Source organism: Martes martes (genome assembly GCF_963455335.1).
Source record: "Martes martes genome assembly, chromosome: 9".
Classification (NCBI taxonomy): domain Eukaryota; kingdom Metazoa; phylum Chordata; class Mammalia; order Carnivora; family Mustelidae; genus Martes; species Martes martes.
The window spans coordinates 28,463,282-28,487,396 of record NC_137896.1 but is presented as its reverse complement, the minus strand read 5'-3'; the positions used below and the strand labels follow the sequence as shown (position 1 = coordinate 28,487,396).

The following is a 24,115-nucleotide window of genomic DNA, read 5'->3' as shown; positions in this document are numbered from 1 at the left end:
AGCTGATGAAATGCAACCCCATTGCTCATTAATTAGGAAGCCTGTAATTAGCCCGTCTCAGGAACCAGGATCCTCCAGAGAGAACCCCTCTCTCCTGCCTTCCTCTCCCTCCCACCCAAAGGATGAGATCAGGCTTGGGGGGATCTGGCCCCTGGGAACAAGGAGGGGCAGGGGAGCATGAACACCAGGGGAAATGAGATGCTGGGGCACGCGTTTATGCATGAGATGGCCTTGTACATTGACCCTAGGTAATGAGATGACGGAAATGACAGTAGGCGCCTCCACCCTGAAGGTTTCTGGGGGCAGGCTGGGTGTGGCTGGCTAGATCTGACCGTGCTGGGTCTGCTTACCACCTGCAAAGCTGTGACCACTGAGGTTCAGTCTTAGGGCGCTCTGGGGCAAAAGAAACAGATTCAGCAACCCAAATGCCATTTCACCCCAGGCTGTTACTCAGTAACACCTCCTGAACAGCCCCCCTTCCTCCGTCTACCTCCCACGCCACCTCTCTGCAGCTGGTCCATCTCCTCCTTTCCCAGAATCCTTGGAAAAATCAGTCTCAAAGCTTGGTCTATGTCCTTTCCTCCTGACTTCATGCCACTGTGACAATTTCATTTTTACTTCTTTTTTAAAAGTTTATTTATGTTTAAGTGATCTCTACTCCCAGGGTAGGGCTCGAACTCACAACTCTGAGATCAAGAGTCGTATGCCTTTCCAACTGAGCGGGCCAGGTGCCTCACTTCTGGAGCACTCTTAAAGCCCTTGTTCGCTAGACCACTCCTGAAGCATTCCAGGAGCTGGACTGTTTAAGAGGTCCAGGTATCCCGAAGCCACCAAGCTGTGAAAAGCCACACAGAAGGGCCACAGGGCAATAGGTGCTCCAGATGGCAGTCCCAGCTGAGCTCAGCCTGTGGGTCATCCCTGCCCAGGTGCCCAGGCAAGTGAGTGGAGAATTCTCTAGATGATTCTAGCCCCTAGCTGTTCACACTTTCCAGCAGAGGCCCCGATCACTGTGCAGCAGAGAAAACTGTCCTTGCTGTGCCCTGTTTGGACTCCTGACCTTCAAAATCTAGGATCATAAGATGGTGGTGGTTCTGCGTCGCCACCTTTTGGAGAGGTTTGTTGCACAGTGGTAGTAATCGGGATGAGGACAAGATCCTAGACAGCTGCTATGGAGAGAGCTGGGGGTGGGGGTGGGGGTGGGGGGAAGCCAGGAAGGCAAAGCCGGAGTCATCCTTAGCACAGAGAGGGAGGGGAAGGCCCAAAGATGTTCCTCTGCTAAGCCCTCACATTGTGACCTGCGTATGTGTGCACCAGGGCTGGCCACTAGCTCAGGCATTTCCTTAAGAGCCCCCTCAGGGCCCGGAACCCACTGAAGAAAAGAACACTGTCTGGAGGTTCAGAGAGCCAGGGAAACACGTGACTAAAGCATTCTTGGGGGTACACGTCCACCTGGAGGTGGGGGAGTTCCGTTGTGCTGAGGATGGTGGTGTGGGCATTAAAGACTGGACTCTGGTTCTGATTTCAGAAAAATATCTCAGTGGATTTTTGGGGGGGGGTTAGCTCTACAGCACCCACTGGTGCTTCATAGTATCACCCTGGGCTTCTCTGAAGCTTCAGTTTCTTTCTCCATCAGATACAGGCCAAGGGAGCTTTACTGAGATCCCTAAGGGGGTGAGCATAGGAGACCAGCTACGCCAAATAGACACGCCTCCCTGGAGTGTGACCCTGAGCCGAGGAAGAAAGCTGAAGGCAATCATCCTACAGGGGGTGTTGCTGCCGCAAGGTCCATTCGTCGCCCAGATGCCATGAATATGCCTACAGTGGACCCATCTCCCAAGACTGGCCCTCAGCCAACGGGAGCCACCTCACCAAGAAAATGCCTAGGAGATCTCCTCCCCGCCAACCACCTTGACCAACACCTCATGCCCAGATGTAGAACAGAAACCAACCCCCTTGCCTCGAGGTAGGGCAGCTCTGGTGTCACTCGCACTCAGAGCCCCTGTGGGATCAGGTCGAGCCTAGACTCCAGTTGACAAGGCATCTTTGCCTGCCTTCCTCCCCTGTCCTGTCTGGCTTCCCTCACTCCCGGGGCCCCTCCCTCCCTCATAAGTCACGAGTACAAGAATCCCCATAGCAAGGGCTGCCGCTGGGGGATCCGACACATCCATTTCAGGAGGCATTCCTGGCTTCGTGCTTCATGGTCCTCCAGAATCGCTCAGTTTCTGAGCCTGGTCTCTAGCTCTTCCCCTAAATTATGAACTCTTTATTTCTTCTTTAAGATTTTGTTTATTTAATTGAGAGAGACAGAGATAGCAACAGAGAGCACGGGGAGGAGAGGGAGAAACAGACTCCCCACTGAGCAGGGAGCCTGACATGGGACTCGATCCCAGGACCCCAGGATCACAACCTAAGCTGAAGGCAGACACTTAACTGACTGAGCTACCCAGGTGCCCCTAAATTATGAGCTCTTAATAGCCTTCCAGTAAATTCCTTTTATTCAAATTTTCCCAACCTTGTTACAGAACACAGAACCAGGAGAAGATGGGCTGGCAACAGACATTCAAGAACATGAAGGGAATGTAGGATTGTCCAGAAAGGGCCAGAAGATAGCAAAACTGACATTCACATTCTGGTTTGGACCCCCATGTCCTGTGGCATGTTGGGATGAAGCAGCTGAGCCCTTGGAGTTCTGTGCCTCCTGAGAGTGAGGTTCTGGCACATTCTGGTCTGCTGGCTCTGGATTTCAGGCGTTGAGGGCTTCAAGGGCCAGTAATGCCTAAGAGACCTCCTCCGGGTGAGACCAGGGGCTATGCCATCCCCTAATGGGGACCCTGCGGGCTGTGGCCTGGAACACTCTGCCTAACATTCCCATGACCATTTCTAGGGTGGGAGGGGGCCTCTTGTCTGGGTCTATGCTCAGGTGAGCCCACCTGAAGTGTGCACACATACCTGCATGGGGGAAGGGGGAGGCCGAGTGTGAGGCGCACGGACAGAGTCCAAGCCTGCAGCTTGGGGCGCCCACTTGCACGCGTGTCCCTCGGGATGTGGGACTGAACAAGGCTGCAGGGAGAGGCCAGCTCCCTACAGACCCCCACTCCCCACCCCTGGCTGCCAGGCTCCACTGTAGAACTCCGAAGAGCCCCAGATTCCCGATATGAATCCGGGCTTGTCATTTTTTTTTTAAAGATTTTATTTATTTATTTGACAGACAGAGATCACAAGTAGGCAGAGAGGCAGACAGAGAGAGAAAGGAGAAAGCAGGATCCCCGCGGAGCAGAGAGCCCGATGTGGGGCTCGATCCCAGGACCCTGGGATCATTACGAGAGCTGAAGGCAGAAGCTTTAACCCACTGAGCCACCCAGGCACCTCCGGGCTTGTCATTTTGAGCACGTATTTGTGAAGGTAAGAGGATAGAACATATTTCATTTAATGTTTTGTTAGCTTGACCTAAAAACTTCTAAGTATTTGATCATATTTTACCGCAGGTCCCACAAAAGGTGGGGCTGAGACTTAAAAAAACTAAAACAAAAGCAAAAAACACACCAGCTCTTTACTATGAAAAGTCCACACTGACACAAAAATCTGGGTTAGTATAATCAACTCTGTGTGCCCCTTAGCACTGAATCAGCGCTCACCTCACGGCTAGTCTCGTTTCTTCCACACTTATCCTCGCCCATCTCGGCCTTCTCAGATTATTTTGCAGCAAGTTAGGGTGGCACCAGATGAACAAGTTGAGGACACGACGGTGGGAGCTCCTGGAGTCCCCTCTTCTCATCGAAATGGCAGATCGGAGGCTGGGTGAACCCAACAGAACCTCGGAAGCTGGCAGGTGGCAAGCCCTCTTGGGGCTGCTCTGGAAGCTTGGGGCTAGTTGGGATCCTGTCTCCTCTCCTTGCCTGCTGTGGCTCTTTAGGACAGTTGCTTAACCCCTGGGTGTCTCAGTTTCCTCACCAACAAAATGGTGATGGCTGTCATGTCTTATCTCAAGACATAAGGCTTACAGTGTATGAGCCGAGAACTCAACTATGAGCATGCAGTAAATGTTAGCTAGTTCTAGATCATTCCATGTGCCTTTTGGCGCAGAAGACAGTTAGGTCTAGGAAAATGAGGGGATTTTTCAGAATTGAATCCGGACACATCTCCAGGAGACCAGCTCCAAATATAGTCTTGCCCCTGGGAGTATATCAGCACAGCCCCGAGCTGCCTATCCCCCTCTCCATCTGGGAAACAGTCTTAATCTTCTCTTCACTGTGGGAGGGAGGTACAGAATCTCTAGCTGTCAGAGGAATGGTGAGTGGAGTTTCCATCAATATCATTTTTAAAAATAATGAGTAGTGAGGAGTCTTAAAATCAAGGTGACCCTAACATATTGACAACAATGTAAAGGATGATGAGAGTGAAGGAATTCCTGGTTAAACATTCTAGGGAATTCATCTTGCTCAGGAGGACAGAGGGAGATGGACAGCCTCAGGCATTGTTTAGGTCAGCTACTAAAAGAATAGAAATAAAATTTAAAGATAACCAATCTGGGGCACTTGGGTCGCTCAGTCAGTCAAGCATCCAACTTTTGATCTCAGCTTAGGTCTTGATCTCAGGGTCATGAGTTTAAGCCCTGCGTTGGGCTCCATGCTGAGTGTGGAGCCTACTTAAAAAAAATAAATTAAGGTAGCCAATCTATTAGGGGCCCCTGGCTGGCTTAGTCAGAAAGGCCTGCAACTCTTGATCTCGGGATTGTGAGTTCAAGCCCTACCCATTTTGGACATAGAGATTTTTCTTTTCAATCCCACAACCCTGAGATCACAACCTGAGCCAACCAAAAGTCAGATGCCCAACCGACTGAGCCACCCAGGCATCCGGGTGTAGAGATTACTTAAGCATAAGATCTTTATTTTTTATTTTTTAAAGATTTTTATTTATTTGACAGAGAAATAGATCACAAGTAGGCAGAGAGGCAAGCGGGGTGGGTGGGGGTGCAGGCTCCCTGCCGAGCAGAGAGCCTGACATGGGGCTTGATTCCAGGACCCTGAGATCATGACCTGAGCTGAAGGCAGAGGCTTAACCCACTGAGCCACCCAGGTGCTCCAAGCATAAGATCTTTAAAAAAAAAAAAAGGTTAGCCAATCTTTTAGAAGACAAGAAAGAAAGGAAAAGAAGTGAGCAGATGTCATAATAAATAGAAAACAGAAGCTAAATGTGCGCAAATGAGCCCGAGCGATCACCACGGATGTCAACAGATTAAGCCCCCCTTGTGAAACAAAACAAAACAGGAACACTCAGTAAAAAATCAAATCCTGCCATGTACTGTTTCAGCAGACATCACTAAAGCACAGAAGTGGGGCTGGAAAGGATGAGGGAAAAGAAGAATGTCGCAACAGTAATATTAGGCAAATTGAATTTAAAGCAAAAACACCAAGAAGGATAAGGAGATTGTGTTTAATGGTAACAGAAATAATCCATCGAGAACACACAGCGGCCGGAAACCTGTGTGCACCGAACAGCATATCCTCAAAGCGAGAGAGGTGGATGAGCCAGGATTGCAGTGAGGCGTCAGCGGACCTGTCCTAGGGAGGACAGCTAGGCACACACGTGTCTGGGAAGGCAGAGAAGCTATGAACCACTGGCATCACAATCTTGCCCACCCGACGGCTGCATCAATACAATTACTTTTCCAGGATTCGTGTAACATTACCAGACGCTTAAGATAGTCAAACAGGACCGTCTGCTTTGCCACAACGCGTCGAGTCTCCACACATTCCAGATAAACAATGGAACCCAGCCTACATTATCTGACTACAAAAACAGTAAAAATCAATGATAAAATAATGCATTTGCCCTACTTATATAAAATGAAAACAATAGCAAAAAAAACAAAAACAAAAACGTGGCACACTTGTAAATAACTAGAAAGCAAAAGGACAGATCAGTGTGGACATCACAAAATGTTTAGAACCCAATGAAAATAAGGGAGCTACAAATAAAAATTCATGGAACAAAGGAAGTTTTACAACCTTAAAATATATTATCTAAAAAGAAGAAGGGGGGGTGCCTGGGTGGCTCAATGGGTTAAGCCTCTGCCTTTGGCTCAGGTCTGATCCCAGGGTCCTGGGATGGAGTCCCGCATTCGGGTTCTCTGCTCAGCAGGGAGCCTGCTTCCCCCTCTCTCTCTGCCTGCCTCTCTGCCTACTTGTGATCTCTCTCTCCATCAAATAAATTAAAAGAAAAAAAGAAGAAGGGTGCCTGGCTGGCTCAGTTGGTGAAGCATGTGACCCTTGATCTCAGGGTTGTGATTTTGTGCCCCACACTGGGTGTAGAGACTACTTGAATAGATAAAATCTCTTTAAAAGTTAAAAAATAAAAAGGAGAAGGATTGAAAATGTATGACCCAAGCACTCAACACAGTCAGAAAAGAAGTGCAGAATTAACTCAAAGACAGAAGATATAATGAAATTAATGAAGATAACAGCATAAATTAATGAAACAAATCGGAGATTCAATAAAAGCAGAGGTTGATTCTTGGAAAAATCGAATAAAAGGCACGAAGAGAAGAGGCCCCACAGTCCTGGCTGGGAGAAGCATAATCTTAGGGGGTTGAGGGCACCGTGGACAGAGGCAACGTTAAAATGCTTGGGCATCGTCTGGCGGACAGTGGGGAGCCATGGAGGGTCCTGAAGTGAAACACAAGGAAAGTGGTGTGGTCAGTCTGGGCAACTGACGGATGGGAGCCTGGGCTCTGCAGGTGATCCAGCCAGAGCTGAGACCAGGTGTAGCCTGGGGAGGTGCAGGAATGGGGGGCTGAGTGTTCCTCACCCAGTAGCTATTACTGCCTAGCTGTGTGACCCCGGACAAGACACTGAGCTTCTCTGTGCCACAGGGTCCCCCCACTTGAAGTGATCTATAGGATCCTACAAGTCCTCCCAGCCTGGGGCCTGCAGCAACCCCTATTACTGGCCAGCATCCAGTCCCTCCTGTGCCTCACTAAGAGAACCCCATTTAGAAGGGGCCTGCAGATACCCTGGAGTCAACCCTGAAGTCAACCTTGGCTGATCTAACACACAGTCAGGTGCTCACCCAGCCTGGAGGAGCTTGGGAGAGGGGACCCTGGGCCAAGGTGAGGGCCCCTGAGAAGGGAAAGGCTCAGAGGAGGGAGCCATTTTGTGGCTATCCCCTCACCATGAGGAGAGATATCCAGACATGTGGAGGGTGCCAGAGGGAGTAAGGAAGCCCTGGGTAACACCCCTGAACCCTGAGTCAGCCACAAGACCACCAACCTCTAGCTCTGAATCCTAGCAAATATTAATATCTCGGGGGTTTAGTCCCCACTGGCTATGAGGCAGAGGAGTACCGGAGAACACAGACCCTGGGGCCCAGTTTCACTGGATTTTACGTGTGCCTCCTTGGGCAAGCACCTCAACTTCTCTGTCCCTGATTCCTGTTTGCAAGTGTTAATAAGACATATTTTCTCTTGGGGCACTGGGTGGCTCAGTGGGTTAAGTGCCTGCCTTCAGGTCAGATCCTGATCTTGGGGTCCTGGGATCAAGCCCCGCATCAGGCTCCCTGCTCAGTGGGGAGTCTCCTTTTCCCTCTGCCTGCTGCCCACCCCCCAGCTTGTGCGCGCTCTCTCTCTCTGTCAAATAAATAAATAAAATCTTAGAAAAATACTTTCTCCTCCTTAGGGTTTTATGCAGACTCAAGAAGGAAATGCGTGTGAACAGTTTGGCCCAGGGGAGGTCTTTGCTGTTGTCTGTGGGTCAACATACTCCAGAACCTGTGTGTCCCCTGCTGTGCCCTTACCCCCACCACAGACACAGACAGACACACACACACAGCCATACACAGACACACACGGAGACAGAAACACACAGACACACAGATACAAACACACCGACACACGCGCACACACACACAGACACACACACAGAGACGGACACAGACATAGACACACACAGACACACACAGAGACACACACGGAGACAGAGACACATAGACACACAGACACAGACACACACACACACACACAGGCACACACACTGGCTTGCATCCTTCTCCTTCACCTGGCTCAGGTGTGCCCTCCCCAGCCTTCTTCCCAGAACTCTCCATTTAACCTTCAGTCCCCAAATTACAGGCTCCGAAGGAATATTCGAGAAGCCCTCTCCGCGTCTTAGCCTCGGCTCCCCGCTCTGCTGCGGGGCCCGGGGGCTGGGGTGCACCCCTTTCTCGGACGGGAGCGCGGGTCCGGCCGGGTCCCCAGGGGCGCCAAGTGACGCGGGCGCCGCGCTCATGCTGCTCTCGGCAGTCAGGGCACGGCTCGCGCCACCGCCGCCGGTCCCGGAGGTCCTCGGAGCCTCTTACTGTCTTTGCTTCGGGCCCTGGGCGCCCGCTCCAGCCGCCCTGAGGCCTGACCCTGCCCTGCGCTGCGCTGCGCTGCGCTGCGTGGTGCGGGGGCGGGGGGATGGGGTGGTGGAGGCCCCCTGACACCCCGGCTCTCCCGGCCCAGCGCAGGGAGGAGGCAGCCTCAGAGGGCCGTGCGTGGGAGGGCAGCAGCTCTGGCCCCAGCCCTGCGGGGACACGAGGCCCGGCCACGCAGTCCCAGCGGGCGCTGAGACCCCATATGCGAATTCACCCATCCTGCCGCCTCCAGGCGTTAACACGGAGACAGTGTCCAAAAGATGCTGTCCCGGTTTGTTTTGCTTTTTAGTTAGGTTGTTTTTGCAAGTAAGACCTTTTATGAGGCTTTTTCATTTCTGATTTTTTAAGCTTAATGTAACGCCCTGTAGAGATCTGATGACTCTTCACCCTGTGCTCCCCCTAGGAGGTGAGGAAGTCAAGGTTTGTCCTCTCTCACGCCTGCTGTGGATCCTTCTCAGCTCCCGGTGTGTCCGCCTGAAAGCCCAGCATTTTCTTAGGCTTGTGATCCTTGCTCTGTGGATCCTTTTGGATTCAATTCAGGGAGCAGTTCACGGCTCCTACAACTTTGCTCACTGCAGTTCACCTCTTTACAGCGGACAGGCCATCTGTGTGTCTACACTGCCGAGGGTCCTGGGGGTCATTAGTGGACCACAGGTGAGGAGGGCAAAAGGTGGGCTTACTGTGGCCACAGAGGCCCTTTGAGAATGCGGCCAACCCCCTTCCGACAAGAAGTGTGCGGTGTCGTGTGGTGCAGGCCCAGGGCTAATCCTGAGAAGAGGAGAATAAGAAACAGGGATGGATGGCCCTGGGCTGCTAACTATGACCTTCTCTCAGAAAAGATGGTCTAGCAGTAAGGAAGTGCTTTATTTATTTTATTTTTTTTTAAAGATTTTATTTATTTATTTGACAGAGAGAGATCACAAGTAGGCAGAGAGGCAGGCAGAGAGAGAGAGAGGGAAGCAGGCTCCCCGCTGAGCAGAGAGCCCGATGCGGGACTCGATCCCAGGACCCCTAGATCATGACCTGAGCCGAAGGCAGTGGCTTAACCCACTGAGCCACCCAGGCGCCCCAAGGAAGTGCTTTAAAGAGTATTCAAGATTTGAGGCTTAATCTGGAGGCTTGCAACTCTTTGTTCTGTAAATATTTCAGAAAATCTTAACCTTTATAACACCTTCATCTGATTCCCTGAAGTCCTCAGTGAGATAGGAAGGGAGGTTAGTTCATTAAACAAGAAACCTTGGGAACAGGTGTGACTTACCCAAGGTCGTGGAGTAACTCCTGGGAAGGCGGAGGCTGGAACCCAGGGCTTCTCAACCTCCCTTCCTCCTTTGCATGATTTATTGAAAACCCACTGTGTGGCAGGCACTGTACCAGACTATGGCACTAAACAGAAAGCTTAAGTCCTTTCTGCGCTGGGGGTTTCATTCTAGAGGGGTACAGCCATCACACACAACGGATAAACAGACAAGTGAATGAACTGCAGTTTGTCGTTGGTACTATTAATCCTTCAACACTGACTCAAGTTAGAAAGTGACTGGGGTGGGGCCGACGGAGGGATTCACCAGGTGGGCGGCCAGGGAAGTGTCCTCTTAGGAGATGACACTGAAGCAGTCAGGGGAATCCTACTGAGGGGAGAGTAGGGGAACCTTCTAGGACCAAAAAACAACATGCTCTGAGACTTCAAAGCAGGAGCAAAAGGAAGGCATAGATTTGAGATTTATTTTCAAGGGAGGATTACTAAAGAGGTGAGGAAAAGAGAAGGACCAAGGTGAGTCTCAGGTTCTTCGAGGAGCTGCTGGCTGGCTGGTGGTGTGACTACAGTTAGGGAACCGTGGGAGAGAGCAGGGGAATGGCTGAGAATCAGGAGTTGAGTTTGAGCATGGTAAGTTGGAGAGGCTGGTTGCATATTCAAGGGGTGGTGTCATTAGGTAGGTTGTAACTCCAAATCTGGAACTCAGGGGAGAGGCCCAAGATGGAGTTATGAATTTGGGAATCTTGAATTTATAGAAAGTATATAAAGTCATGGGGTTAGAAGTAGATGTGTAGAAAGAGGAGAAGAGAAGAGATGAATGAATGAGCCCTGGGATTTTCCGATATTTAGAAGTCAAAGTCAAAGAGGACGGAGCAGAAAAGGAGACTGAGAAAGAACATCCAGTATGGTAGGGGAAAAAATGATGCATAGTTTTATTTTATTTTATTTTAAAGATTTTATTCTAAGTAATCTCTACACCCAATGTGGGGCTTGAATGCATAACCCCAAGATCAAGAGTTGCGTGCTCTACCAACTGAGCCAGCCAGGTGCCCCTGAAGTGTAGTTTTAAAAAGGACAAGTGCTCAACCATGTCAAATGCTGCTAGGGAATTGTGTAAAATGAGGACATAGACACGACCACAAAAGTTGGCAATGTAGAGGTCATTGAAACAGGAGTTTCAGTGCACTGGTTTGGGTGGAAGACTGGGTGGAGAGGGTTGAAGAGTAAATATTGACTTCAGGATGAAAATAGTAGAGAGACCACAGTGAAAACCCAAGACAGTCTCTAACTCCAGTGAACACAGAAAGCTGTTCAGGGATGGAAAGGTCATCATAATATACCATATGGCTTAGCTTGGAGAGTATATCTGAAGTCTAACTCAGTACTAATCTAACTATTATGATGTCATTATAACAAATAAATGGTGGGTGGGAAAGCATGTGTGGGGGGTGGGGTGGAGAGGGACTGGTGAAACAGCTAAGTCCCCCCTTTTTAAAAGATTTTTTAAAAAAGATTTTATTTATTTATTTGACAGACAGAGATCCCAAGTAGGCAGAGAGGCAGGCAGAGAGAGAGAGAGGAAAGCAGACTCCCCACCGCAGGGCTCAATCCCAGGACCCTGGGATCATGACCTGAGCCAAAGGCAGACACTTAACGACTGAGCAACCCAGGCGCCCCTAAGTCCTCCCTTTTAAAATGACATGTGAAAAATAAAATAAAATAAAATGACATGTGACTAAAGATCCATGAGCCCAGGTATAGGGCACGTAAGGATAGAGGAGGTGTGAAAAAGTAGATCTGAAAAAAGAACATGTGAGGGAAGTGTAGGATCATAGTGTGTCCAAAAGATCCATGAGATGTGTGAGGTGATATATTTGATATGACAGCACAGTAACAAGACTTTTCTAGCCCATGCATGTTCCAAGAAGGTGGGTATTGGGAGGAGCAGGCCCTTTAGCATCTCAATGGCAGTGGTGTTTGGGGTCCTCAAGGGGGCCCTGGTGTGGGAGGCAAGTCTTAGAATGAAGATCCTGGGAGACACAGCTGGTTGGGACATATGTGTCCTGGCCTGTCCCAAGCCCTGAGCCCTTTAGTGAGTGTAGCTCCATATATTTTCAGATGATAACTTGGACCTGAAGTGCAGAGAGGGTAAGGTGCTGGGCCAAGGCCACAACAGCTGGCCTAAACTAGGCCTTGCGGCCTCCGTCACAGCTGAGAGTCTCAAGGGAGCAACAGTTGGGACCCAGCTTCTCTCCAGGCCACATGAATGGAATGAAAATATTCCTCCTGGGGGTGCCTGGGTGGCTCAGTGGGTTAAAGCCTCTGCCTTCAGCTCAGGTCATGATCCCAGGGTCCTGGGATCGAGCCCCACATTGGGTTCTCTGCTCAGCAGGGAGCCTGCTTCCCACTCCCCCAGACCCCCCGCTGCCTGCCTCTCTGCCTCCTTATAATCTCTGTCTGTCAAATAAATAAATAAAATCTTAAAAAAAAAAAAAAGAAAATATTCCTCCTGGGTTAACCCAGGAAGCTGTTCTCTCTGGAAGACTCTCTTCAGCTCTTAATAAAAATAATGGCATTTACAATACAATACTGTTATTAATTAGCTTTACGGAACTTTGCAGGAACTTTTCTAAAGCTCTTATATATTATTATTTCAATCCTCACCACACTATGAGGTGGGTACTAGTCAGTGTCTTCCCCACATTACACTGGAAGAAAGCGAGCCACAGCGAGGTCAAGGAACCTGCCTGAGTCAGGAGGTTTTGAGCAACAGAAGCCAATTCTGACAGGGCTTTGGGCTCCAGTGTCCTCACAGTCCATAAGGGGATGTTCCTGAAAAGCCCGGTGTAAGGTCTTGAGTGTGGGTGGTCCCTCCCTGGGACTCTGAGCCCCTTACAGCACTTGCTGGGGAGAAGGCAGCCAGAACTTGCTTGGCTTCCCTTGAGAGGAGGCGAAGAGCCTGGGGCTGGGAGAGCCAGGGGCGGAACAGATCCCGACAGGAGTAGGGTGGCTAGCCCGGGTCCAAGGACGAGAGGGGCACTCCGGTGGCCCGGGAGAGGGAGGCTTTTGTCCCTTCATCTACCAGCCTGGGGCTGTGAACCAAAGTTTGCTTTCTCAGGCTAGTCTCATTCGGCTGTGGCTCCTTCAGCCCCCCAACACCAAACCTCCTGTGCCCCCACTTCTACTCCAGGCCTGAGACAGTACCTGCCCCTATCTCCACAAACTAGGGTCCTTGTAGGGGTAGGAATTAGGGCAGGTGCTTTTCCCCCATCTTTGAACCTTACTGTGTCTGAATCCTGCTCTGGGTGTGTGTGGGGTGGGGGGTGGGAGTGTCGTTCCCCCCCACCCCAGGAGACCAACCCCCTGATGGGGTTCTGCACACCTGACTGTCCCCTGTCCCACCATTCCTGGGCGGAGGCCGACCCTGGTCCCTGCACCCAGTCCCTCGGGCCCCCCTCACCACTTTCTCAGGTATCTGTGTCTGGGGACGGGCCCGCTGACACCCCCAGCCTCTTCTGGGCAGCCAGAAAGCTTGGGGATGGTCTCTGCAAGACCCCCACCCCCATTTGTCCTTCTCCCCAGGTCCAGAGAGCCAAGTCACAGTTGCAGCAGCTCCTGTCACACCACAGGCAGCCGTGCTGCCAGTGACAGCCTGGAGGCCTGCGCCCCTCCCCCACCCCCCCCACCCCCGACAGGTCCACGTGCGTCCCCAGACGCCTGAATCACTGCTGACGGCTTGGGACCTGGCGGTCGTGGGCTCCTGGGGAGTCACCGGGGAGGGGGTGTTGGCGGCCACGTCGTCTCCGGGGGAACACCTGCAGACATAAATAGGCAGCCAGCGAAGGCCGTGCAGCACAGTCCGCGCAGCGACCTGCACACTGTGCCCACCTGCGCCAGGATGCCGGACTCCATGCTCCCCGCCTGCTTTCTGGCCCTGCTGGCCCTCACCTCCGCCTGCTACTTCCAGAACTGCCCTCGGGGAGGCAAGAGGGCCCTGTCTGACTTGGAGCTGAGACAGGTATGAGCCTGGCGCATCTCAGGAGTGCCTGGAGGGGACAGAGGCCCTGGGCTGGCCAGCACTACCCTGCAGGGGCTGGGAAGGAGGGAAGTTGTGGGAGAGGCAGGCTTTAGGGGAAGGGCCCAGCAGAAGGGAGGGTTGGTTGGCGTGGCTGGACAAGGGTGGGTGGCCAAGCTGCCAGGCGGGCTAGGACAAGCTGGAGGACTTCCGGGACACTATCCTCACCCAGGCCAGGGACGCAGGCAAGCCGATGTTTCCCCAGTAACTGGGCTTGGGGCACATCAGTGAGAACTGGACAGCAAGGCCTCCTCTGTGCCTGTCGGAGCCTCGCAGCCACAACGGGCTGTGTCCTAGCCAGCATGGGAGGCCTTCCCCCTCCAGCCTTCCCCCTTTCCTAGCCACAGCTTCCCTGGGCCCCACACAGAAGCTGGTGTTGCTCTGAGCTCCTTGGGGTGAGGGTGCCACCTCCAGCAAGGAAGTTCTGCTGGGAACGTAGCCCAGTTCTCCCCCACCCTGCATGTCCAGTCAATCCCTTTTATGCCCTTTTCAGCAGAGCTGAGGGAAATCTGATCACCAAGCTCAATCCCACGGAGGCCAGAGGTGGCTCAATTCTGAGCTGTTGAACAGACTCTAGTGGGTCGGTGGGCAGCCCCCATAGACTACCCTTCCCTCTGCTTGGCACCTTTGGAAACCTGAGTCAGCGACGTGCCCCATGCCCTTCCCTAGGTCTCAGGCTTCTGCCACCCCCAGTTAGCGCTGGGCGGTGAGCTCAGGTCCAGGCCCACAGAGGCCCACCAGCTGGTAGCGCCCAGACGGGAAACAGGAGGAGGGGCCTGGAAGTGTTGTGGGCGGGGCAAGTGCTAGAGATCAAGTTTGAGTGATGGGGGCAGGGGAGGAAGGTCTGAGTTAGGGACAGGGTGGGCAGCTGAGAGAGGGGCGCACACCAGTGATGGCCCCAGAGCTGAGAGGGAGGGTCTCTTCCGTGCAGCCCGGTGCCGAGCCCCCCCCCCCCCAACGAAGAGGGAGGATGCTGAGGGCTGTCACTCAAAGCCGGTCCTCTGTCACCTGAAAACCCAGGGACTTTAGTGGACGTGCGCCCTTTCCCCGCCCTTTCCCCCTCAATCGGCCCTCGGTCACCGCCCCCCACCCCTGCCCTTCCCTCCAGTGTCTCCCCTGCGGCCCCGGGGGCAAAGGGCGCTGCTTCGGGCCCAGCATCTGCTGCGGCGACGAGCTGGGCTGCTTCGTGGGCACGGCCGAGGCACTGCGCTGTCAGGAGGAGAACTACCTGCCCTCGCCTTGCCAGTCCGGCCACCAGCCGTGCGGGAGCGGGGGCCGCTGCGCCGCCGCCGGCATCTGCTGCAACGATGGTGCGCGCGACCGGGACGGCCCCGGGGCGGACGGGGATTTGGGCAGGGGTGGCCTGTGGGGTTCCGGGCGTGCCTGGGCGATCTGGGTCCCGCCGGCCTCGCGCTCACCCTATGCCCGCTCCCCCCCGCAGAGAGCTGTGTGACCGAGCCCGAGTGCCGGGGGGGCTCCGGCTTCCACCGCCGTGCCCGCGCCAGCGACCGAAGCAACGCGACCGAGCTGGACGGGCCGACCGGCGCCTTGCTGCTGCGGCTGGTGCAGCTGGCGGGGGCGCCAGAGCCCGCGGAGCCCGCCCGGCCCGGCGTCTACTGAGCCGCCCGCTCACACCCTCCCCTCTCCCGTCCCCCCGCAACCTGGAGAAATAAACCTTTTAAAATGCATCTGCGAGTGTCTGTCTCCGTGACCGGGGGTGGCGAGGGGCGCAGAGGAGACGGTGGGGCGCTGACCCTTCTCCCTCCTCTGCCCCAGCCGGTCGGGGATCCGGGGGGAAGCGATCTTGGCTCGGCTGAGTGCTAGGGGCAACTAGGTATAGGGCGACCTGGGGGGCGGAGGCGGGGGCAGGCAGGGCTGGGGCCAAGAGTGACCCTGCAGGGGCTGGGTGGACCCCTCAGCAGAGGGGTGGAAGGAAAGGCGAGGAGAGGGGAAGACATTGAACAAGACAGCAAGAGAAGACAGAGAAAGGATGGCGAGAGAGACGTCGAGAGCTTCCGAAGGAAGAGTGAGAAAGGTCGAATGGGAACCGACGGGTGACCAGGGGTTCCTATCTCCATTTACATCCCCGGATACTGAGGCACGGCTTCAGGGACCCACCCAACTCCCCAGATTTCCAGTCTACTATTTCATCCAGGGCTCTGTGTGTGTGTGTGAGAGAGAGAGAGAGTCTGGAGGCGGGAGGCAGCAAATTACCCTAGACCCAGCAGACAGAGGGCCAAGTACTATCCCCCCAGAAGGAAGTTAAGTACTCCCCATGTCTCCCCCTTCAGCCGGAGTGGGAGAGTGGGAGACGGAGCCTGGTGAAACCCTGGCTACATGCTCCCCATCCATGCAGCCACACAAACTACACACACTAACCCAAACACGGACCAGAGAACGACCAGTAGGGGCATGCCTTGGGGTCCTTGACCACAGCTACGGGTAGAGACCCTGAATACACAGTCAGAACCACAGACATACCCAGAGGAACACAGATACAAACAGACTCACCATGGGCAGGGACACACACACACGCACACACACACACACACAGTAGGACCTCCCATGCTTTGACACATGCAGCTTCCGGACGGACATCCACTGGCATTTGGTCAATGGTATTCTGTGTCCCTCTGTCCTCCTTTGTCCCCTCTATTCCTTTATCCCCTTTGTGCCTCACTCGCCTCTCCTCCCCGGTCCCCTAGCTCCTTGGCCCTCTTTTGTTTCCTTCCTTGTCCCATTACATCCCTCCCTTCCTCTTGCTCTGTTCCATCTGTTCTCTACATCCTGTCCTTGGGATTTCTTGCTCCAGGCCTTGGGGCAAAAAAAGGCTTCTTCTCCTCTGGAATCCTCCACTGACTTAGAAGCCCGGAGGGAGGGCAGGCAGAGAGAAGGCCCCCTGAGCCCCGATCCACACCCTGCTTTAGGGTGGAGTGTCATGACTCAGCCTCACCAGGGTCCTGGTGCTCAGCCAAGGTCAGGCTCTTACCTGGTTTTAGAGCTCTTCAGTTTGCTGTCACCCCTGACCTGGCTCAGTGCTCAGAGTGATTAAGTATAAACAGAGGATAGGAGCCCTGTGGGCTTCTATCCCTGCCATGGCCTCCTGCCTCTGCCCTGGTGTGGCCCATCAGAGCCAATCCCCAGGTCTTCCTAGGACTGGGACAGGCCAGATCTAATAAGAACTTAGTAACCCTTCAGGACACAGGGAGGTAGACAGAGGCAGCTGTTTTAAATAAAAATAGATCATATACCTAAAGGTAAAACCTGAAACTCTAAAGCATCTTGAAGAAACTATGACCTTGACCTATGCAAAGGTTTCTTAGCTCTGACACCAAAAGAAGAATCCATAATAGAAGAAATTTGAGGGGCGCCTGGGTGGCTCAGTCCTTAAGTGTCTCTGCCTTCAGCTCAGGTCATGATCTCAGGGTCCTGGGACGGAGCCCCGCATCGGGCTCCCTAGTCAGGAAGCTTCTGCCTGCTTCTCCCTTTCCCACTCCCTTTGTTTATGTTCCCTCTCTTGCTGTCTCTCTCTCAAATAAATAAATAAATAAATAAACAAAATCTTAAAAAAAGAAAGAAGATACGTTTGGAATTCACCAAAATTAAGAACTTCTGCTCATTTAAAGAATGAAGAAGCAAACCACAGACTGGAAGGAAAGATTTACAACTCACAAAGCTTATCAAGGATCGATAGCCAGAATGCATAAAGATCTCTCAAAACTCCATACTAAGAAAACAACTCAAATTTTTAATTTTATTATTATTTTTTTAAGAAAACTGAAATTGCTGCCCTTCCAAATTGTACAGCAGGTCCTCGCTAATACAGTGTGACAGAAAAATCAACCGTAGTGATACATGTTCAATGATGAAGTTGATGTTGATAGTTTTCAGGCTGGGACTGCCTGGCAGGCTCAGTCAGTGGAGCACGTGACTCTTTATCTCCAGGTCAAGCCCCCTGTTGGGCTTAGAGTTTACACTCAAAAAGCAAACCATACAACAACTCTTGCTTTCAGACTGAAACAATCCTGTCCTAAAGCTTCACACAGCTGTTGTTTTACAAATTAGTATTATTTACATAATCCATATGTCCTAATTTACATCATTTTTAACAAAGTAAATTTCGGGCATCTTTTCATATCAAAAAATTTACTTTTACCACAGTCTTTCTGTTTGGTAGCTTTTGCTATATGAGAAATTTCAATTGTATGAAAAAGTAGACCCAACAGGCAAAAGTCCCTCAGGTCCACCCCCTTTAGGACAATTACCTTCAACAATTATCAACCATGTGGTTACCTGTTTCACCTCTACCCCACCCTCGCCTCTCACTCCCCCACCCCCGAATTATCTTGATGACAATCCCCCCCTGTCATAACCATTTCATCTGTGAACATGCCAGTGTGGATCTCAAAAGATTTCTTCTTCTTCTTCTCCTTTTTCTTCTTAAAGATTTTTTATTCATTTATTTAACAGAGAGAGAGAGAGAGAGAGAGAGCACAGCAGGGGGAGCAGCAGGCAGAGGGAGAGGGAGAAGCAGGCTTTCCACTGAGCAGGGAGCCCAATTCGGGCCTCGATCCCAGGACCCCCAGGGATCACGACCTGAGCTGAAGGCAGATGCTTAACAAGTGAGCCACCCAGGCGCCCCTCAGAAAGATTTCTTCTTAAAAATGTGACCACACATAGCAGAATTATTTACAATAGCCAAATTTCAGAAGCAGCCCGAATGTCCACATATTGATGAGTGGATAAAGAAGATGTGGTGTGTATACACAGAGCAATATTATTTAGCCATAAAAAAAGAATGAAATCTTGCCATTTGCGACAATGTGGATGGAGCTAGAGAGTATAATGCTAAGCGAAATAAAGCAGAGAAAGACAAATACCATATGATTTCCCTCATTTGTGGAATTTAAGAAACAAAACAAACAAAGGAAACAAAGAGACACACCGAGAAACAGACTCTTTTTTTTTTTTTAAAGATTTTACTTATTTATTCGACAGTAGAGATCACAAGTAAGCAGAGAGGCAGGCAGAGAGAGAGGAGGAAGCAGGGTCCCTGCAGAGCAGAGAGCCCGATGCGGGGCTGGATCCCAAGACTCTGGGATCATGACCTGAGCGGAAGGCAGAGGCTTTAGCCCACTGAGCCACCCAGGCGCCTGAAAAACAGACTCTTACCCATAGAGAACAAACTGATGGTTACCAGAGGGGAGGTCAGTGGGGGATGGTTGAAACAGGAGTTAAGGAGAGCACTTGTCATGATGAGCCCTGGGTGATGTATGGAAGTGCTGGGTCACTATTTTGTACAGCTGAAATTAATGTTAACACACTGTTGACTGTTAACTATACTGGAATTAAAATAAATTAATTTATTTTAATTTTATTTTTTAAAAGATTTTATTTATTTATTTGACAGAGAGAGATCACAAGTAGGCAGGGAGGCAGGCAGAGAGAGAGAGAGGGAAGCAGGCTCCCCACTGAGCAGAGAGCCCAATGCGGGGCTCAATCCCAGGACCCTGAGACCATGACCTGAGCCAAAGGCAGCAGCTTAACCCATTGAACGACCCAGGCACCCCACAAATTAATTTTAATACTATAATACTGTATTAAAATTTTATATGTGATAATATAATAATACAATAATTAATTTAAAAACAACAACAACAAAACCCATGACCACAGGGGCACCTGGGTGGCTCAGTGGGTTAATCCTCTTCCTTCAGCTCAGGTCATGGTCTCAGGGTCCTGGGATCGAGCTCTGAGTCGGGCTCTCTGCTCAGCAGGGAGCCTGCTTCCCCCTTTCTCTCTGCCTGCCTCTCTGCCTACTTGTGGTGTCTCTCTCTGTGTCAAATAAATAAAATAAAATCTTAAAAAAAAAAACAAAACAAACCCATGACCACAGACTGTTATCACATAAACAAGCTGCAAACTGAAACTCAACAATATATTTGTATCATCAAGTATTCAGGGACTATTCAAATTTCCCCAAGTGTTCCATGAGTGCGCTCTTTGCAATTCATGGATATCTGAGTCTGTCTTTTTCTTATGGCACAAAAAAGAATTTTTAGTTTTATTTATTTATTTATTTTAAAATTAACACACTTTTTTTTTGGAACAGAGAGATAGGGAGAGAGGGAACGCAAGCAGGGGAAGTGGCAGAGGGAGAGGGAGAAACAGGCTCACCCCAAGCAGGGATCAATCCCAGCACCTTGGGATCATGATCCGAGTGGAAGGCAGATGCCTAACCTACTGAGTCACCCAGGCACCCCTAAGAATTTTTTTTAAAGGAAGCTCTACTCCCAAAATGCAGCTTGAACTAAACACAAAACCCCAAGGTCAAGATTCTCATGCTCCATTGACTGAGCCAACCAGGCACCCCACAAAAGAGAGTATTGATCCTCGTTGCCCTTTTTCTTACCTTTTTATTTGCCTGAACTTGTTGTAGGGAATGGGTTCTAATCTCTCTTTATTATATTTGCTCTGCTGTGTTGTGTGCGTGTCACCTAGCATAGGCTTGTCTGTTTAGTCACATATTAAAGTAATATTACTTTGTATTAAATTACTTTCCTTTTCTCTATCTTACTGTTAAGACTAATTACTTGTTTTTGGAAATCATGTGTAGGTGGGCATATTCTCTAGGAATTTCATTTCCAGGTAGTAGAAGGACAAAGAACAAAGCTACACTAAGTGGGAGCTGGGAACCACCGCCCTGAATAAGCCCCCAAGCACTTGGAAGGTTTGAAGGAGTCATTCAACAAGGACCAAAGGCCGTGGGACTGAGAAAGCAAGAAGAAGGAAGAATGGTAACAAGCTTGCTTCTGTACCCGTCTGGCCACCAGGCCCAGCTTGATGCCACCTCTGGGACATACCCAGGAAAATACATGTCAATCCGACCCTGTGTTTTGTGGCCTGAAAATACTGTTCACCTTTGGATTCTAGGGAAAGAGTGGGACAGTGAAGTGGGTGCCTGAGTGGGTGAGGGGACCCAAATTCTCTCCTAGGGTGGGGACAGCTAGACTGGCACCCCAAGATGCTCAGGGGAGAGAAAGAGGTGGCAGGAGAGATCCCAGAGTTCCTGCTAAGGAGGAAGGGGGACATTCCAGCTTGGAAAAGCACAGATCTGTCACTCTGTAGTATTTATTCAAATGAATAAATAAAAATATTTATCTTTTATCTTTTTATTATTTTATTTTTTTTAAAAGATTTTATTTATTTATTTGACAGACAGAGATCACAAGTAGGCAGAGAGGCAGGCAGAGAGAGAAGAGGAAGCAAGCTCCTTGCTGAGCCGAGAGCCCGATGCGGGGCTTGATCCTAGGACCCTGAGATCATGACCTGAGCCGAAGGCAGAGGATTTAACCCACTGAGCCACCCAGGCACCCCACTTTTTATTATTTTAAAAAAGATTTTATTTATTTGTCAGAGAGAGAGAGTGAGCACAAGCGGGGGGAACAGCAGGCAGAGGGAGAAGCAGGCTTCCCACTGAGCAAGGAGCCCGATGTGGGCCTCGATCCCAGGATCCTGGGATCATGACCTGAGCCAAAGGCAGACTCTTGACCGACTGAGCCACCAAGGCACCCCTAAATAAAAATCTTAAAAAAAAAAAAAAAAGAACCTCGGTCTATATAGTGAAATATTACTCAGCCACAAAAAAGGGTGGGTGAGAGCTTGCCATTTGTGACAACACAGATGGACCTAGAGGGTGTTAAGCTAAATAAAATAAGTCAGACAGAAAAAGACAAACACCATATGGTTTCACTAATATGTGAAATCTAAGAACAAATCAATAAATTCAAAGCAAAAAAAAAAAAAAAAAAGCAAAGGAAGAAAAAAAAAGAACTGTAGTCCAGGTTGCTATAGGCCACAGGGGTTTTCAAAAGCCTCATCTCAGGGACTCCTGGCTGGCTCAGTCTCTGGAGCATGAGACTCTTAATTTCAGGTTCATGAGTTCGAGCTCCACATTGGATATATGGATTACTTTAGAAGAATGAAATGATAAGCATTAAAAAACAAAAAACAAAAAACAACAACTCCAAAAGCCTCACCGCTATTCTCTCCATACATTTCAGCAGTATGTTTTTTCCTTTTTTGAAACTTTCATTTGCATATTATGTACATATAAAAAGTCAAATCAGGAGCATGCTGGGTTATATTTTCCACAAGTGAACACTCCTGTTTTACCAGCTGGCCGGCCAGGGAACAGGATATGACCGCACCCCAGAGCTGCCCTTGGACCCCCCTTCAGTCACCACACTACTCAAGACTTCTTAGCACCATAGCTTAGTTTTCCCTGTTTTGGTAATTTATTTAAAGAAAATCTTACAGTCCTCTTCAGCACATTTTTTCTCTCTCCACATACTGCCACCGGGCAGTGCTTTGCGGCCTCCAGTGTGAGAGAAAGCCATAGAAATTATCTTTTTTCTCACACGAGAGTGATCTGTTCCTGTTTTACTAGGCGTGGGAGTGTGGTCTGCACCTTCTGAAATTGCTTGCCCAGTGGCATGGGTAGGTGAAGGACAGCATGCTTTGCGGTCATTTCTGTGGCGGTGGGCTCTCCGGAACTCCTGTCCTGCAGGGTCCCGAGCCCTGCCCAGTTCCTCCACTGCAGAGGAAGGAGCTGGCCACAGCTGGGTGCACCGCGGCCTGGCCCCTCTGAGTCCCGGCGGCCTCCTGTGGCCTGGAGTCCCGCTCCTTGGAAACCCGATGGCCCTTCAGCCTCCGGAGCGCCAAACGAAGCCCTCAGGTGCGGCTCAAGCCTCCTTCCAAATGTAGGGATGTCATTCACCCGTCCCTGGGCTCCTTCCTCTTCCTCTGGTTCCTTGTCCGGCCCAACCCGCCCTATCCCTTCGTTTCTTTGAAAGTTCCTCTTAATCCACCTGCTGTAGATTCCCAGCTCTGTTTGGAGCGGGAAGCTGGGGTCTATTACCCTCTCCCTCGAAGCCGGTCCTGCTGTCCCCCCTCCTTTGCCCCCCGCTGCGGGATTGCGGCGGCGGGAACGGCGCGCTCAGACGCTCGGAGCCCAGAGCCAGAGACGCGGGCCTCCGCCAGGCGTGACCGTCGGGGCTCCCCCAGCGCCCTCCCTCCCATTTCCGACACCAAGACGCCAGTCGAGTTGGAGGGGGAAAGCTCTGCTTTATTTTATTTCATGATTTCTCGGGGTGTCTGCACCACGGTCGGGGCCATCCGGCTCAGCGCTGGGAGAAGGCGGCCTCGGGGTCGCAGGCGGGGTCGGCGCGGCAGCCGTCTGGAAGGAGACGCCGAGTCAGGGCCCGTCCCACCGGCTCCCATCCCCGGGTCCTCGGTCCCCGGCTCCCTCCAGGTCCCAGGTCCCCGGTGCCGGCCCCTTCCGGGTCTCCGCTCCCCGGCCCCCGCCCGCGCTCACCCGGGCTGCAGCAGATGCCGGCGGCGGCGCAGCGGCCACCGCTCCCGCATGGCTGGTGGCCGGACTGGCAAGGCGACGGCAGGTAGTTCTCCTCCTGGCAGCGCAGCGCCTCGGCCGTGCCCACGAAGCAGCCCAGCTCGTCGCCGCAGCAGATGCTGGGCCCGAAGCAGCGCCCTTTGCCCCCGGGGCCGCAGGGGAGACACTGGCGGGAGGGCAGGGGGGAGGTGAGCGCAGGTTGAGCGAGGTCGGGGGCCGCGGTCGCGGGAAGGTGGCGCAGGTCCCCTAAAGTCCCCGGACCCCGGGGCGGGCAGAGGCAGCGGGACGCGGCCCGGGCTCACCTGGCGCACGTCGAGGTCCAGCGCGGCCCTCTTGCCTCCCAGGGGGCAGTTCTGGATGTAGCAGGCGGAGGTCAGCGCGAGGAGGCCGAGCAGGCAGCAGGCGAGGCCGGGGCCGGCCATGGTGCGGACACTCTGGGTCGGGGGCGGCTGCTGCGGCGGTGGCTCGGGGACCAGCCTTTTAATGGCCCTGGCCGCGCGGGCGGAGCGCTGGCTAAGAGGGCCGCCGCATGACTGGTCACAGCTGGTCGCTGCGGGTCAGGCCCTGGGCGCCCGGCGCGCCCCCTCATTTGCAGGGGCCTGGCCAGGTCACTGTCACCTCAGTGGCTGATGGACTGGGGGCAGGGGAGGTAGAAGGCAAGGCCGTGCAGCGGCTGGCGGCCTGGGCCCCCTGGGGTGGGACAGGGAGCACGAGGTTCTGCGACCCAACCAGAACTATGTAGCTGGATTCCCAGTATGTGGGGGAAGGATTACAGAGCAGACACTTGGACCCCTCCAGGCTGGAGGAGGGTGGGCAGGACTCCCCGTCTCTCCTTCTTGGCTGGTTGCGCAGCAGTCTTGTCTCTTTAGTTAGGGAGCTTCCTCTGCCCGAACCCCAATTTCCTGGGACCCACCTTCCACCCTCACACCCACACCCACACCCACACCCCTGCACCTGGAACTGGAATATG

The 24,115-nt window shown here is 52.1% G+C and overlaps 2 protein-coding genes across 2 annotated transcripts; one reads left to right on the top strand and one right to left on the bottom strand.

Moving 5' to 3' along the window:
- Positions 1 to 13,556: 13,556 nt before the first annotated feature.
- AVP (arginine vasopressin) lies at positions 13,557 to 15,353 on the top strand (the record flags this gene model as incomplete). The annotated part of the gene is made up of 3 exons (XM_080813719.1): positions 13,557 to 13,676; positions 14,842 to 15,043; positions 15,175 to 15,353. The coding sequence occupies 3 exons, from the start codon at positions 13,557 to 13,559 to the stop codon at positions 15,351 to 15,353; spliced, it is 501 nt and encodes a 166-aa protein (XP_080669845.1).
- A 7,562-nt stretch (positions 15,354 to 22,915) lies between these two features.
- On the bottom strand, positions 22,916 to 23,567 carry OXT (oxytocin/neurophysin I prepropeptide; the record flags this gene model as incomplete). The annotated part of the gene is made up of 3 exons (XM_080813239.1): positions 22,916 to 22,971; positions 23,110 to 23,311; positions 23,448 to 23,567. The coding sequence occupies 3 exons, from the start codon at positions 23,565 to 23,567 to the stop codon at positions 22,916 to 22,918; spliced, it is 378 nt and encodes a 125-aa protein (XP_080669365.1).
- Positions 23,568 to 24,115: the final 548 nt, after the last annotated feature.